Here is a 17685-nt window from a genome sequence, read left to right on the forward strand (position 1 = left end):
TCCTGCCCGCCAACCTTCTACCAGACTTTTTAGGGCCTGGAGGACGGGAACTGGGTGCTAATTCACAGTCTCACAATCAGTTTTAAATAGTCCACAAAGAATCTACCACAACTACCACTCTATTAACCCACAGAAGCTTCTGGCAAACCCTTTATTGCACTGGAATTTTCTTCAGTGGTGGAATGTCATCAGCTTTGCACACCAGAATTTTCTTCACCACCGGTATTGTCGTCAGTTTGGGGATTTACTACGCAGGAGTGACCCTTTTTTTCCACACACAAATAACAAACTTTTACCTTTAATATAAAATCATGTATCTACAGGCAGAATTTAAATTCTTCCTCCCCAAATTTTGGAGGATCTAACCTCAAGGAATTAAAGCCTTTGGCTTTGCGAGTCTACCTTGCTGTGATATATTTTGCCAAATATAATCACTATTCTTTTCCAACATACGTATTTTACCTTTCACTTTTCACTATTCACTATTTCTTCTTTTTTTTTACCTTTTTACCATTACGCGTTTTTCCAAAAGATCCTAACTATCACACTCACTCTATTGACGACGAGACATTTGTCTCACTTTCAGACATCAGTTTTTTAGAATGTCCAATATGCACAGTTTATTAAAAAGGTTTGTGCTTGCCTTTTACAGATAGGGCCCTTTGATGTCTGGAAGGATTCATTGTCTTTCCTCGTGGCTTAGTAGCCTTCACTGCAATCTGTTGTCAATTCTCAGAGGTCTCCTCGGGCTGCTGGGATAAAAAATCTGTAAACGTAAATTGTATCTTCCTTTTCACATCACGTCGGGGTCACTGTTTGTTGGAGTGTGAAACCTAATACCTTGTGGAGATTTTACCTTTTCACATGTTGGAGCGGACCTTTTACCATGGTATTTAACTGAAAACCCAAGACATCAACCTCCTGGTTGGAGCACAATTGTTTACTTCTGTCATATACCTGTGAACCAAAACATCAACATGTGAACAGCAAAACTATTTACCTTAGGCCCCGCGTGTCCGTTGATGCAAAATAAGATAGTCAGTCTCAATTTATAATGTGCATTGTCCCGGAAGACAGACCTCTTACGTGGGAATTTATTAACATTCCCTGTCTTAAGAACACAGCAGCCGACTTTGAAATCAAAAATCCTGTTGTGGCTCCAAACCTTTAATTATAATTTTAATCACAGATTTGAATTGCAACTTCTGATTACATTTTAAAAGTAATCATAAAGAATTTTGTGTAATTTTCAACTTTATTACAGTTGAAAGTCAAAGACTATTTTGAATGCCCTCTCAAGGCCCATCTGCAGTACTTTTAGGACCCACTAGGAAGCTGTAGCCCATACATTGGGAACCACTAGCTATAACACTTTTTTATCTGGCAGGAAAGCCTCATGTACTTTCCCTTGTGACTGCTGTACTCTCAAAATACAGATGTACTTTAAATCTCTTAAGGTGAAAAAGAAGTCCGCAGCTCACACGGCTTCTTGAACCTACCCACCATAAAACAATCTGGGCCTCTTTCAGAAAGCAGGTTTAATGAAAACTTTATTAAGCCCCAAAAAGGGAAACCCTGAGTTTTCTGTTTCAGAAAGGGAGGATAATCAAACTGGAGAAAGAGAGAGTGATAGATTTCTTTTTTTTTTCTTTTTTTTTTTCTTTTTTTTGTGGGCCTCTGCCTTCTTTTTGTCAGCTGAGAAGTCAATGTTATTTTAAAATAGACCTATTCCAATAAGAACTAGACACTGGAGGAATTGCTGTTTTCACATGTAAGTGTGAAAACAGCATTATGTTGGGTATAGTAAGGGGTTGGCTACTCACATTAAAATTGCCACTGAATTGTGTTTGCTGATATATATCAAATATGATTAAAATGTGGAGCAGGCACGAGTCTTTTAAACCTTTAGTCTTACCAATGTGAAATACGAGGTCTATTAGAAAAGTATCCGACCTTATTATTTTTTTCAAAAACCATATGGATTTGAACGTGTGATTGCGTCAGACAAGCTTGAACCCTTGTGCGCATGCGTGAGTTTTTCCACGCCTGTTGGTTGCGTCATTCGCCTGTGAGCAGGCTTTGAGTGAGGAGTGGTCCACCCCCCTCGGCGGATTTTCATTGTCAGGAAATGGCGGAATGATTTGGGCTTTTTTTCCATCAGAATTTTTTCAGAAACTGTTAGAGACTGGCAGCTGGAAACCATTCCAAAAATTTATCTGGCTTTCGGTGAAAATTTTACGGGCTTCACAGAGAATTAGGACTGTTACTACAGCTTTAAGGACGGCTTTAAGGACGCTCGGCGCGCCGCATTCGGTGCCGCCATCAAAAGCCACAAATCACTGGATCATTTCTAAACAGATGGCTCTGTGGAGCCAGGACCGTCGTGTGCACTTTCTCTGGTTATCACAAGAGCTGGACATCAAACATTTTCTGGCAGATTTCACTTTTAACAAGAAAGTTTGTCATGGAAAGCCGAGCGGAGGCTTTGCGCGTCACGACCGATTTGCTGATGGAGCGAGACAAAGGAACACCTCCATTTTGGTCTCACAGGACGGCTTTGAGATGGCGTTCAGACAGCTGTCGGTGGTTTTTCCATCGAGTGATTATCCGAGAAATCGTGGATGTGCCTGGACATGCCAGCCCTTACCAAAAAATAGTACTGAGTATATAAAAAGTAGTACTAGTATATACTAGTACTACTAAAAGTAGTACTAGTATATAAAAAGTAAACTAGAAGTATACTTGAAACATACTTGCATATACTACTTTTTGGTAAGGGAGAACATGTCCCGTGAGGCTTCATCACGGCGTTGCTGTGCGCCATGCGGCACCGCCGCGACGCGCAAAGCCTCTGCTCCTCTTTCCATGACAAAAACTCCTGTAACAGTGGAATGTGCCGTTCATTTACAAACTGGATGCTGTGTTTTATCCGGTACATGGTCTGACTAACACAGGAATTGTGAAAAGACATGGACATCAGCACTTTTTCGGCACATTGAGACAGACGTGCGGAGGAATTCCGCGCGTCGCGGCGGTGCCGCATGGCGCAAAGCAACGCCGTGATGAAGCCTCACGGGACATGTTCTGGCATGTCCAGGCATATCCACAATTTGTCGGATAATCACTCGATGGAAAAACCACCGACAGCTGTCTGAACGCCATCTCAAAGCCATCCTGTGAGACCAAAACGGAGGTGGTTTTGTCTCGTTCCAGTAGCGAATCCATCGTGACGCGCGAAGCCTCCGCTCAGCTTTCCATGACAAAATCTCTTGTTAAAAATGAAATCTGCCGGAAAATGGTTGATGTCCAGCTCTTGTGATAACCAGAGAAAGTGCACACGACGGTCCCGGCTCCACAGAGCCATCTGTTTAGAAATGATCCGGTGGTTTGTGGCTCTCGATGGCGGCACAGAGAGCGGCGCGCCAAGCGTCCTTAAAGCCGTCCTTAAAGCTGTAGTAACAGTCCTTATTCTCTGTGAAGCCCGTAACATTTTCACCGAAAGCCAGATAAATTTTTCGAATGGTTTCCAGCTGCCAGTCTCTAACAGTTTCTGAAAAAATTCTGATGGAAAAAAAGCCCAAATCATTCCGCCATTTCCTGACAATGAAAATCCGCCGAGGGGGCTGGACCACTCCTCACTCAAAGCCTGCTCACAGGCGAATGACGCAACCGACAGGTGTGGAAAAACTCACGCATGCGCACGAGGGTTCAAGCTTGTCTGACGCAATCACACGTGATTCAAATCCATATGGTTTTTGAAAAAAATAATAAGGTTGAATACTTTTCTAATAGACCTCGTAGTTCATTTTCATCAGTTGCCATGGTGAACCCCAGTATCAGGGTTCCATTGATGTTTCCTTTTGTGCACACACTTATCTCGGAGTGAACCTACTCTGAGTTGATTTAAACTAACTCAAATCAGCTGTTCTGGAACCAAAAACTCAGAGTTTCCCATCTCAGGGTACATCAACTCACATTTCAGAGAAGCTCCTTTCTGAAACAGGACCCTGATGAGTTCTTTAAATCCAGACTGAAAGCATTTCTGTTATTTTCAGCATAAAAGTAGCAGTGATGTATAATTGTTTTTTATTATACCTCATATATACAAAGATAAGATATTCCTGTGTTAGTCTCATAACCAGGAAATTTGCAGAACTGCAGCTGCAACATAAACAAGAGGAAGCATAAAAATAGGAACAATATACACAATAAACACAGTAAACTGAGTCAGTTGCGACACTCTCCGTGAGAAGGGGCAGCTATGCAGAGGCTTTCTCAGTGATATCGCTGTGCCTCATGGACTGCATCGTCCTGAGAGCACCGCTTTATTTGTGATTGTGAGAGTTCCGCTTTATTTACAGAGACATTTTGTTAATTTGGGTGATGTAAATAAAATTTAATGGAAAATTTTTAGACATATTCCATGACACAACGAAGTCCAGCACTGGCCCTGGTGCCCACTGGTGCTTGTCCTTCTCTCCTTCTCCCATAGCGTGAAGCAGATGAGTGTCTAGGACTTCCTCTGGATGGGACGCCAGTTCACTGCAGGTCACTGCCATGGTCAGTACCCGTTTACAGCTGGGTGATGTGCAACAATGCAAATTAAGTGTCTTGTCTGAAGACACAGAGACGTAGAGTGACTGGGAATTGAACCCATTTCTACATATTGGCATCCCAACTCCTTGTCCACTGAGTTGCCTGCCCAACCCATCAAACAAAACCCACTACAATAAAATAATCATTTTGCTCTGGTTCATAACTTTTCGCATATCTGCTTCAGAAATGTCACTGATGTCAAGATTTTTGGAGACAGCATTTCTGTGGAAATGGAGGGCCAACTTTCCAAAAGGTTCCTGCCATGAATCAGCACTAAAATCTAGGCTTTAAATTACTTTCTTGACTTGTCCATCAGAAGTTTATACCTATGCTAGGAAAATGTCAAACGTGTTGAGAGAATCACTTTGTTGGGAAGGTGTCGTAGCACGGACCCACAACAGGGGGCGCAAATGAACGGACAATAAGTAAGCCAAAAGGTAACAATTTAATGTTGTGATATTACACAACGAAACGTGTCTTAATGTTCACAGTCAATAAACACCAGGTGACGTGTGGGCAGGCTCGAAGATAGAAGACGCCCGACGAGAGAGAAGCCGCATCCACACGGCCTCCACCACCAACGGCCTGAAGAACACCGGAGCCGCCAAGTCCCGAGTCCCCAGGTGGCCTCTGTCTTCGGCTGTCGACCCTGGTACTGCTGGCAGAAAACAGAAAGATGATGTGTGAGTGTGAGTCCGCACACTCAGTAATTAATAGTCCAGACACCGTTAGGAGGGAGCACCTCCACCTCCAAATCACACACACTTGTGCAGCTCCTGATCAACCACTTATCTGGGACGGGGTGCGAGGTGAAGCCGTCACTGTCACACCAAACGGCAATCCTCCAGACAAGGAAAGCACCAGGAAAACGGCTGCAACAGAAGTTCAGATTACTATTCAACGTATAAGTCAGCAGAGAAAATTACCTTAGTACTGGTAGTCGATTTCTCGGCGGGGAGGTGGAGTTGCAGTCCGGCTTATATGGTGGTGTAGATGAGTGACAGCTGGAGTAATGAGTGACAGCTGTCACCTCCTCTGGGTCTGGCGCCCTCTCGTGCTTGGAGCCCGCACTCCAAGCAGGGCGCCCTCTGGTGGTAGTGGGCCAGCAGTACTTCCTCTTCAGCGGCCCACACAACACACTTAACCCTGTAGTGAGGTTTTTGTCTCTGGATGCTCGTCCTTTGAGGTTGAGATGCCTGTGAAGGTATTACGGAGTCATAAGGTCGCAGTACAGAAGTGTTTTGGCAATGCTGATACCTTTGTTGGTCCAAATCTGGAGGTGTTTGATACTAGATGCCTTTGAAGAATTCTTGGGAACTGCTGGAATGCTTTTGAGTCAAGCAGACACAAATAAGGCATACTATTGAACTCTCAGATATGTCTCCTGAGGAATCCCAGCCATTCTTCTTTGGTGAATCTCTCAAGATCCTCCCGATTTGATGGTCTTCTGGGTTGGACCTTGGTCTTTACTTCATCCCACAGATTTTCAATGGGATTCAAATCAGGACTTTGGGCGGGTCAGTCACTAATGTTCACTTTAGTCATCTGGAGGTAGCTTTTCACCAGGAGTGATGTATGTTTGGGTTTGTTGTGTTGGAACACAAAGTGACAACCCAGACCAAGTTTTGCGTTTTTCAAAATTTTCTGTTATCCTTCTTTCTTCATGATTTCTTCCACCTTGAGGAGATTCCCAGTTCCAGACGTACTGAAATATCCTCACAATATAATCCTCCCAAATGTCGTGTTTCACTGTGGTTACAGTGTTCTTTGGGTTCTTCCTTCTCCAAGCATAAGCAGCGTCTTTATGGCCGAAGAATTCTAGTTTCACCTGACCAAAGGACACACTTCCAGTATGTATAATCTTTCTCCAGGTTGTCCTTTTCATACTGCAGTCTGGTTTGAATGTGTCTCTTCTGCAGAAGTGGAGTTTTCTTCACAGTCCATTCCTGTCCAGGGCACTAGTGTTTGTCTTCTTTGAGACTACAATTCCTGACTTGGCCAAGTCATTTATTAGTGTCTTGGTAGTTGTTTTGAGGTGTTTCAACACATCTCTCACTAGTTTTCTTTTCCGAATCTTTGAAATCTTTTACCACCTACCTCTGCCAGACTTGTTCTGTGCTGTGTGGTTCTCTTTGAATTTCTTGATGATACCTCTCACTCCAGTTCTTGACACTTGGAAATGCTGTGTTAACTTTGTATATCATTCTCCTGCTTTATGAGCATCAACAATTCTTTTTCCGAAGCCTAAATCAATTTAATTTGTTTTTGGCATGATGTTTTCTGTTTTTAAACGGTGTCTACATTGGAAGATAACCCTCAGTTTTAACTTGATTTTACAAGTTTTGGGCATTACAAAGTTCAAATACATCATTGCACAACACTGATTTGTGCTATGGTTCAACAAAAAGGTCAGTTATTAAGGGGGCTAATAATTCTGTAATAATAATCATTTTGTGTGTGAAATAATTTTGTTTCTGTATGCAAAGTAAAATAATGTAAGTATCCAAAATAAAACTAGGATGTTTAGAAATAAGTAAGTCCCTTTCTTGATTGCACTCAGGGTCGCCACAGCAAATCCGAGGTGGATCTGCATGTTGAATTGGCACAAGTTTTACACCAGATGCCCTTCCTGACGCAACTCCACATTGCATGGAGAAATGTGGCAGGGGTGGGATTTGAACCAGGAACCTGCTGCACCGAAACCAAGTACATTAACCACTTGGCCACCATCCCTGCAAGATGTTTAGAAATGCTGTGTTGAAAATTCTTTGCTCTGCTAAAAAAAAGAAGAAAAAAAAAAAGCACACTTTGGACAATTTTGAAGAAAACGTTAAATTTCGTAAAGTATCTGATCATTTGTCCTCATCTGTACATGATTACTTTCTAGAGGTCAGGATGAACCGGTGGTCTGCCTGGGTGGTTGCCATCCAGGACCCAAGGCAGTTCAGTGGCGTGGTGGAACAGCAGATGCTGTCAGACCTGACCTGACCTTTCGGGTTCAGAAAATTACCTTCTCTCTCTGGGTTAGTATGGCCGTACTGTGAGGTTTTTGGCTCATCGTGCAGCAAAATGCCTGCTTGGGCTGATGCATTTGAAGGTGTGGTATGAGGCTTAGAGGTATGCACTGCAGCCCTGCAGTCAGATAGTTTCTGTTTGAAATCCAGCCATAGTCCACATTCTTGCTATTTGACTGATACATCTGCCATCAACCCTCATCAAGATATGGAGTCTGGTTGGTGCAGAATTGCCATGTCTCAGCAAAAGCAACAAAATGTAAAAAGGTTTTTTATGAATGTAGCTTTTTGCCTTTACTACTTGACTTTATGTTCACTATTCCTCTTTGCATTTATTTACTTGTAATTCTTTTCCTCTGCTGAATCATTTTGCATTTCTTTGCAGGGATCAATAAATCTATGTTGCATAAATTCAAAGAGGCATTGCACATTTTGCACGCTCGGCAAGAAAGTTTTAAATGGCTCAACCAATTCCAAGTTGCAATCACATTACAAGCCAACACCTAATGTGATCCCTGATGATTGGTCAGATTTTCATGGGAAATATGCAGCTCTTAACAAGGTTATGTTATAGGATGATGTCTGTTTTTGCATGGAGGAAGCACTACTGTTTGTGCTTTTAATGACTAAAACTAGAATCCAATTGGACGTGCATTAGGCACGTAATGAACTCTCAACAGGAACATTAGGTAAATCACTAACCATTTATTATATCATCCATCATCATCAGATGATGAAGATGAGCAGTTCACGGTAAAACCTGTTCATCACAAAGAAGAAAAGCTGGGCTGATGTCATTATCATTATAGTGTGCAGACCGGCTTTTAAAATGATCTACTTAGCCTGCCAAGTCTTTTGTGTTACGAAACTGACAACGCTATATGAATCTGCAATGAAGTGCTGAAGACCTTTGACCCTGGATAGGTTGCCGCTGTTGAGCTAAAAGCCCAAACTCTTTCCTGCTGACTTCAAGATGCACAAACAGTGCTCAATAATGCACTACCTACCACTACCACTACTACCTCTTCTATCTGCAGGATTCGAGATCCTTTCGGTTCACCCCAAAGCCGCGACGGCAACGAGGTCAAACCAAATTTAAAACTTTGTATTCAGTTCTGTAATAAATTGTTTTCTTTAACCTGTTGAGTCTTCTGGTAGAAGTAACAGGACAGTCATTTTAACTGAGCTCCTAGCAGAAATTTTGGGACTCACTGAATCATTGACGAACTGACTGAAAGCATTAATCCTATGCAGGCCCTGGTAATAGCAGGGAATAACCCTTTAACAATGTATTCTCTCATATTTGAATTATATCTTCAGAACTAAACTAAACAAATCAAGGTATTACAGATTTAATATTCAAGCTTGATTCTCCAAAATACATTTCTCCTCACCACCTAATAAAAACAATGCATCATTGCAGTGGAGCTGACAACATAAAAAACCCAAGATAAATAAAAACAAGCAAACAAAACCCCCAAAACGTCACATTAATTAACATATAACCCTTTAAATTAAGTCAACATTTTGGAGGAAAAACCCCTACAATTGAGAAGTTTCCAAATGACGTGTCATATCTATTCCAAAAGAGCCGACATGTCTACAGCCATCCATCCATTTTCTATACTTGCTTACTCAAATTAGGGGCCCCGGGCGTCCACAGTGACCACCACAAAAAAAACAAAAAAACACTAAAAAACCTACTTAAGCTGAAGAACCTTTAAAGTGCATCCATGTAACTATTGAACATGCACACCGTGTGGATTTCACTCATGGATCAATACTGAAACCATATGGATGTTGATTGCATTTGCTCTTATCTTTGTTTCCTGGCAAAAGCTCCTGTAAATCGTGATACAAACTCCCCAGAGGCACCACAAGATATTTAGCATTTACAATTATTTTACCCCTTGATTGACACATTTTACTTTAGATTCCTGCACAATTTCAGAAACAAAACCCATGCATTGTTTGCACTCATTTTCCAAATTTGGCACTTATCTGATAGATTAAATAGAAGTGGGGAAAAAAGTGTTGTTCTCATGTTGACAATGGAGACCTTTAAATTAAAAACTGCGTTTTATTTAAATAAAGTGCCACAATGAACTTATACCCAGTGAGAGATGTTTACTTCTCTATAGGACACTCAGAGCACTTATCTATAGCGAGGCACAACAATCCTTTATATCTGTCCTTAAACAAAACCATATTGTGCAACATTGACTTCTGTCTATTGTTTACAATCATATAACCTTTACTGCTAAGCTTCCTCAGTGTTTCACAATTCAGTGACTCTGCTGGGGGCAGATGGACGATCAAATCAGTGGTTGCCACTAAATTAAGGAAGGTATTAAAAATAAGAATACAAGGAGTAGACTAGTGATTTTCTGGTCACAAGTCCACTACTTGTACCATCACATCCCCCGATTCAATTTTAATTCATGTTATTTCATTTATACAGTGCAAAATCACAACAAAGCTGCCTCAAGGTACTTCAGACAAGTAAGGTCTAACCTTACTAACCCCTAGAGCAAACACAGGCAACAGTAGTAAGGAAAAACTCCCTCTGATGATTTGAGGAAGAAACCTCAAGCAGACCAGACTCAGAGGGGTGACCCACTGCTTTGGCCATTCTACCGACACACTTAACAGTGCAAATATACAGGAAATTTTGGGAGTCCATGCTGGAGTCCAGGACTGGAGGCTGGCAGGGAAAGAGAGGGGAAAGTGGTGGTGGGGTGGTGGGGTGGGGTTCCGCAGATCCCATCTATTCTATTTCATGACCATTACAGAAGAAGACACCCACTTCTGGATGGAGTCACACCTCGGACAGAGAGGAAAAAACAGAATGAGATGATAACACTGTATGTCCCAACAATCAAATAAACAAACTGGGCACAAAAATTACCTTCTTGGTGCAGGTATGATATGAAAAGTGCAAGATTCCTTTTATGTTGCCATTCATTTTTTTTTTCTTTCAGTTTTTAAACTAATCCAGCCCACATAGTGTTGCTCATTAATGCTTGAAGGCCTCAGAAACATTGATACACACTTTATTCTGACATTCAGATAAAGAATCAGGACTGAATGAAATAAGCAAGAAGGAGAAGTCAATTCTGCACAGATCTAGATAAATGTTACTGAGGATTCTAATCGATCTGAGGGATTAGGTCAAACAGCAGGAAGAAATAAAGGTCTGGCCAGCTTTGATGTTGATTATTGATCGGGAATGGTGGTGACCTGAAGTGGTACAACATACAATCTGTAGGGAAATCTCCGTCAGGCCTTGTGTTTTGGCAATGAGTGGTCCATGTCAAAGATCATTTGAAGCCAACTTTTCCTTCAGCAGCGTTTTATGTTTTCTTATTGTCATAAACTGTGTCCATTTTGGTGATTAGGCCAAACAATGATTCAACAGAACTCAACTCCTCTGGTGCTTTAAATGTGCAGCGTGTCCACGTGCAGGTACAGACAGAAGGGTCATTTGGCTCAATCCTGACATCTCCCATAATGCCTTGTTTTCCTCCTGCCTAATGCACTTTAAGAGCAAATAACAGCATGTATCATTTCCTTGTCAATAAAGTCATTAAACATACCAAAGTCTGCAAATAATTCATGACAGATTGTTTTTATTCATTTGTTAATGCTGCGCTATAAAGCCTAGACTTTGAAGCTCCTCTTTGCCTTAATGAGTAAACATGAGGTCAGTGTTCCATGGCGCAAACACAGACACGCCGCTTCTTTGACAGCACATGGAAATGATCTACAAAATAGAGAAAAAACAAAACCAAAAAAACCTAGTACAGCTATTTACATTTTTTGATTTCTGGATTCCCATTGCAAATGATAAATAAATGAATACAATCTGTTGTATTTCATCCCCCCCATACAATGACTATATTCTATTCTATTTTACTCTATTATGGAAAAAAACAAAACAAAGAAACAACAACAAACAAGAAAACCCCCCCAAAAAACCTAGTGCACCTATTTAAATTTTTTGATTGTAAATGATAAATAAATGAATACAAGCTGTTGTATTTCATTGACACCCCCCCCCCCCCCCAATACAATGGCAATAAAGACTATTCTATTCTGTTTTACTCTATTATGGAAAAAACAAAACAAAAACAAAAAACCTTGTGCACCTATTTAAATTTTTTTGATTTCTGGATTCCCATTATAAATGATAAATAAATTAATACAATCTGTTGTATTTCATTGACCCCCCGGGTACAGTGACAATAAAGACTATTCTATTCTATTTTATTCTATTATGGAAAAAAAAACTAGCACCTGATAACCAGAAAAATTTCAGTAAAAATGCAGCAAAAAACAAACAAAAAAAAACCCAACAACAAAACAAATACAACAAAAAACCTTGAGAAAATACTGCAGATTTTAAAGTATAAACTATTGTAATTTGCACAAATTAATAAATAAATGAAAGCAAATTGGTTAAATTTAGGCTTAAACCAGTGATATTGTGTTTGAGAAGCAAGCACTCCAAATGTTTGCAGCACTGTTTTGCCACATGGTGTGAATGAATGTGAAAATGTAATGAACTGCAGAATCCATCCTGTCCAGCCTATTGATATTTATCCTACTCGTTTGTAAATAGACATTATTTTTTTCAGAACTCTGCATATTAATATACTTTGTACAAATACAGTAAAATATGCAATATGGAAAATGATATACAAGTAATCCCGTGATCCCGTTTCAAACCTCCTGTGGTGGCCCTGAGCAAAATGGGAGCAGCACAACAAAATGTCACTGAATGGGGAATTAATTATTTCAAAAAGATATCCATATTGGCTCTGCTGTGGTCACCCCAAGTGAAAAGGTTATGATAATATTAATTTACAAAAATGCTGTTGTTTTTTTCTGGTTTAAAATATAACTTTTTTTGTAAATTACAATAGCTTTATACCATAAAATTGACAGGTTGTTATGTAAATATTTAAAAAATTTTAACAGTATTTTTAACAGTATTTTTAAAGGATGATTCTGTTTGTTTTTTTATTTACCATGAAAACAATGCTTCCCCCACCACAGACACACACACCTTTTACAGTGCATTTCTTTCTTCATAATCTTCAAGACAACCAGAATTTAATGTTTCATATCGTCACCGTCCTAAAATAATGGTCACCGTCCTAAAATAATGGCCTTTTAGGAAGGTGACGATATGCAAAATCATTTAGAAGTTCCAAATGGTTGTGTAATGAATATACAGTATTTTGTGAAAGCTAGTACCCTGTCCAGGTTATGCAAATACATATTAATGAAGTCAACACAAGATCACAGCCTCGCAATGAACTTGGGTTCATTGCACTCATTTATACAGTATGTCTCTGCAAACATTCAACTTCACACTGTTGTTGTGGAGTCAGACAGAGTCCTTAAGTGTTCTAGCTGTTCTCAATTGTTTTAAAAGGTCTCCTTAAAGGTGTCCACAAAAGTCAGAAAAAGATCAAAGTCCCAAAGCAATAGTTTTTATTTGCCAGCAAAGGAAGCAAAATTCACAGTCATCAAAGAACACCGGAACAGCTTGAACAGCTCCACTCCAAAGGGTGATCTTTTCTACAGCCCCAATTCCAATGAAGTTGGGATGTTGTGTAAAATGTAAATAGAAACAGAATACAATGATTTGCAAATCCTCTTCAACCTATATTCAATTGAATACACCACAAAGAGAAGATATTTAATTTTCAAACTGATAGACTTTATTGTTTTTGTGCAAATATTTGCTAATTTTGAAATGGATGCCTGCAGCACGTTTAAAAAAAGCTGGGACAGTGGTATGTTTACCACTGTGTTACATGACCTTTCCTTCTAACAACACTTAATAAGCATTTGGGAACTGAGGACACTAATTGTTGAAGCTTTGTAGGTGGAATTCTTTCCCATTCTTGCTTGATGTACGAGTTCAGTTGTTCAACAGTCCGGGGTCTCCGTTGTATTTTGCGCTTCATAATGCACCACATATTTTCAATGGGTGACAGGTCTGGACTGCAGGCAGTCCAGTCTAGTACCTGCACTCTTTTACTATGAAGCCACACTGTTGTAACACGTGTAGAATGTAGCTTGGCATTATCTTGCTGAAATAATCAGGGACGTCCCTGAAAAAGATGTTGCTTGGATGGCAGCATGTGTTGCTCCAAAACCTGGATGTACCTTTCAGCATTGATGGTGCCATCACAGATGTATAAGTTGCCCATGCCATGGGCACTAACACACCCCCATACCATCACAGATGCTGACTTTTGAACTTTACATAATATAATCAGAAGATTATATTTTGGAGTGCAGATGATGGAACTCCTAAATTCCTTGCAGTTGAACATTGAGAAACATTGTTCTTAAAACTGTTGGACTATTTTTTCATGCAGTTGTTCACAAAGTGGTGATCCTTGCCCCATCTTTGCTTGTGAATGGCTGAGCCTTTTGGGGATGCTCCTTTTATACCCAATCATGACACTCACATGTTTCCAATTAACCTGTTCACTCGTGGAATGTTCCAAACAGGTGTTCTTTGAGCATTCATCAACTTTCCCAGTCTTTTGTTGCCCCTGTCCCAGCTTTTTTGAAATGTGTTGCAGGCATCCATTTCAAAATGAGCAAATATTTGCACAAAAACAATAAAGTTTATCAGTTTGAACATTAAATATCTTGTCTTTGTGGTGTAATCAATTGAATATAGGTTGAAGAGGATTTGCAAATCATTGTATTCTGTTTTTATTTACATTTCACACAACGTCCCAACTTCACTGGAATTGGGGTTGTAAATATAGCAAGTCTTACACCAATAAAAATAGCTGTAGATGATATTTTTTGGATAGTATCCTGGTTTGGTGAGGTCACTGTTCTGGAAAGTGCTCAGGTCTTGAGAGTTCAAACCTGGGTCATGGAAATTCACCCTTAAAAAACAAAACAAAACAAATTATTGTAATTTTCCACTGGTATGTTTGATTTAATTCAATGTTCCTTTTTAAAAATTAAATGCTTTACTCAGATTTTCATCATTAATTCCAATTTCTTGTCTCATATGTCTCATATTTTTTAAAGCATACATTTTTCACATAACATATGTTTTTGCATTACAGCATTTGAATATACAACCCCATTAGCATGGAATTCAATGGAATGGAATACAACCCCAATAGCATGGAATTTAGGGATTCCATCATCTACAGTCTATAATATAATCAGAAGATTCAGAGAATGTGGAGAACTTTCTACACGTAAGTGGCAAGGCCGAAAACCAACATTGAATGCCCGTGACCTTCGATCCCTCAGGCGGCACTGCATTAAAAACTGACATCATTGTGTAAACGATCTTACTGCGTGGGCTCAGGAACACTTCAGAAAACCATTTGCAGTTAACACAGTTCGTCGCTACATCTACAAGTGCAAGTTAAAACTCTACCATGCAAAGCGAAAGCCATACATCAACAACATCCAGAAACGCCACCGCCTTCTCTGGGCCCAAGCTCATTTGAAATGGACAGACGCAAAGTGGAATAGTGTGCTGTGGTCTGATGAGTCCACATTTCAAATTGTTTTTGGAAATCATGGACGTTGTGTCCTCCAGACAAAAGAGGAAAAAGACCATCCAGATTGTTACCAGCGCAAAGTTCAAAAGCCAGCATTTGTGATGGTATGGGGGTGTGTTATTGCCCATGGCATGGGCAACTTACACATCTGTGATGGCACCATCAATGCTGAAAGGTACATCCAGGTTTTGGAGCAACACATGCTGCCATCCAAGCAATGTCTTTTTCTTTCTTATTTCAGCAAGACAATGCCAAGCCACATTCTGCACGTGTTACAACAGCGTAGCTTCGTAGTAAAAGAGTGTAGGTACTAGACTGGCCTGCCTGCAGTCCAGACCTGTCGCCCATTGAAAATGTGTGGCACATTATTAAGCGCAAAATACGACAATGGAGACCCCAGACTGTTGAACACCTGAAGTCGTACATCAAGCAAGAATGGGAAAGAATTCGACCTACAAAGCTTCAACAATTAGTGTCCTCAGTTCCCAAACACTTATTGAGTGTTGTTAGAAGGAAGTGAGGTTTACTAACTACATCTGCACAGCGAAACCTGCTGGCCTCCATTACACCACCACATTCAAATCGTTGTATGCTGTGTTGCCCCTATTTTGTACAGACCTTTTGCTTGTAGTTTAAATAAAAATTATGTGATGCACCTTTTTGCATTTTATTCCACCATGGGTCTGAGAGAAACACAATACTGATACTCTGTATGCTGTGTACATATAGCAGAATTGACTGCTAACATGACTTTGACTTTAATTTACTACCACTGCTACTATTTGTAATTTTTTAAATTAGCCTTTTATAGAAATTCACATTTAAAGACTTTTACATATTACCTTATGTGTTTTAGTCATTCTGTTCAGAGAGGTCAAAGGTACGAACTGGATGTTGCGCAGTGTTTCTTGCTTATGAAAACTTCTGCAGCTGTCATTGCAAACTTCATGATGCCACACTTTTTATAAGCCTGCATGCATTTGGTTCAGAAACAGATCCTAAGCAGATCTTTGATGATGAGGTTTGAGTTGCGCGCTGTCACTATCGTCATCTGTTTACTTCAGGGAAACTGGATTAAATGTAATCAGAGAAAATGTTTTGCTGCAGTGCTCCTAATTATTTCAAGAACTGAAAACAAAAATGATTTTTTTTCCAGCCTCCAAGCAGGACTGTCAACAGGCCTGTTCTGGTCAGATTTACGTGAGACCTGCTGCTTTGTCCGGGGTTGGCTTGTGCCATTAGGTGGCGCTGGTTCCCTGCATGAAATAACGGGACATCAGGCTTGAATGGATGCAATGAGCAGTGAAACACTTAAGCTAATATGCGTGAGGATATAGTTTAATTTATGTTAAAAACAAAATAAGTGTAGGAAATTTTTTCTGCAAAATAAAAAACACACGCACACACTTTTGTAATATTTGCAATATCTCTTAGCGTCCCACCTCTTGCTTCTAATTATCACAGGGGGCAGGACCTTCACAAAACAGAGGGACTTTTGATTGGCTGAATCCTCTGTCAATCTCAGACTCGTCTTGTAACCTCCCGTTAGTCCTCGCCAGAAGTCAGAAAGTGAAATTTCACCAAGAAGGCTAAAAGGGAAGGCTGGATTTATCACTTTATTTTCACACGCCCCGCCGCAGAATAAGAGAATGTGATTTTCTGACTTTTTCCAAAGCTCACTCATGTGCTTTGGTGGCGAAAAGAGGCGGCTGCTTAATTGACTTCGAGGACTTCTTGGCTGCAGATTTCTACGGCGCCGTGCCATCGCGGCTCCTTTTGGCGCACCTGAGTCCCCGCTGTGCGGTTTGCGCAACATGACTTTAACCAAGTTGAAGCACTAAAACGCGCGCATGTGTTGCGGGTACCGGTGACATGGCTGCTGAGCTGTCACTGTGGAGGAACCGGAGTCCAGGTGTGATCAGGTAGAGCTGATGTGGCCGTTTGGAGGAGCGCACCAGTTTGACGCCAGCCGGGATTTGACAGCGCGCAGGACTTTGGGATGCGAGAGAAACCTTAGAGAAACAATCCTCGTCTTGTTGGACCAGGATTGAGCCCGGGCTGCCCTGAACCATGGCCTCTGAGGTGGTGTGCGGGCTGGTCTTCAGGTTACTGCTGCCAGTGTGTCTAGCAGCTGGTGAGTTCACCGACAATCCGCTTTTTACGCGTAATCATATTTGTGCGTCACGCAGCTGGAGATCGACTGACTGATCTTCAGTGATAATGAATATGATTAGTGCGTCTTAAATTAATTTTCAAAAACTTTACAAAATGAACTGGTCTGGAACATCAGAATAATCACCAAATTTGGACGTTATAGTGAAAATCAACCTTAAAATCTCTACGTAAAGAAAAAAAAATCACAAAACTTTTGGATTTCATTCCAAATGAAAGTCTGAAGTTCGTTTTCAAATGTTTTTTTTTTGTTTTTTTTTTAAAGGGTGATCTCCTGATGCTGCCTGGTGGTCACATCAGTACTGAGGCCTGTGCCCTAAACCTGACCCCAAACCAGTGGATGG

General features: G+C 40.5%; 2 protein-coding genes across 2 annotated transcripts in view; one reads left to right on the plus strand and one right to left on the minus strand.

The window, feature by feature from the left end:
- The window catches only part of LOC117521277 (cathepsin Z), a 45771-nt gene extending 28530 nt beyond the window's left edge, over window positions 1-17241 (minus strand). Inside the window, exon 1 of the mRNA XM_034182603.1 lies at window positions 17035-17241. Within this exon, the coding sequence (XP_034038494.1) occupies window positions 17035-17241 (207 nt within the window). The remainder of the gene's footprint in view (window positions 1-17034) is intronic.
- LOC117521141 (piezo-type mechanosensitive ion channel component 2) overlaps window positions 16739-17685 on the plus strand; it is a 249903-nt gene continuing 248956 nt past the window's right edge. Inside the window, exon 1 of the mRNA XM_034182477.1 lies at window positions 16739-17303. Coding sequence (XP_034038368.1) covers window positions 17240-17303 — 64 coding nt within the window. The 5' untranslated portion in view covers window positions 16739-17239. The remainder of the gene's footprint in view (window positions 17304-17685) is intronic.

Source organism: Thalassophryne amazonica, chromosome 12 (assembly GCF_902500255.1).
Source record: "Thalassophryne amazonica chromosome 12, fThaAma1.1, whole genome shotgun sequence".
NCBI lineage: Eukaryota > Metazoa > Chordata > Actinopteri > Batrachoidiformes > Batrachoididae > Thalassophryne > Thalassophryne amazonica.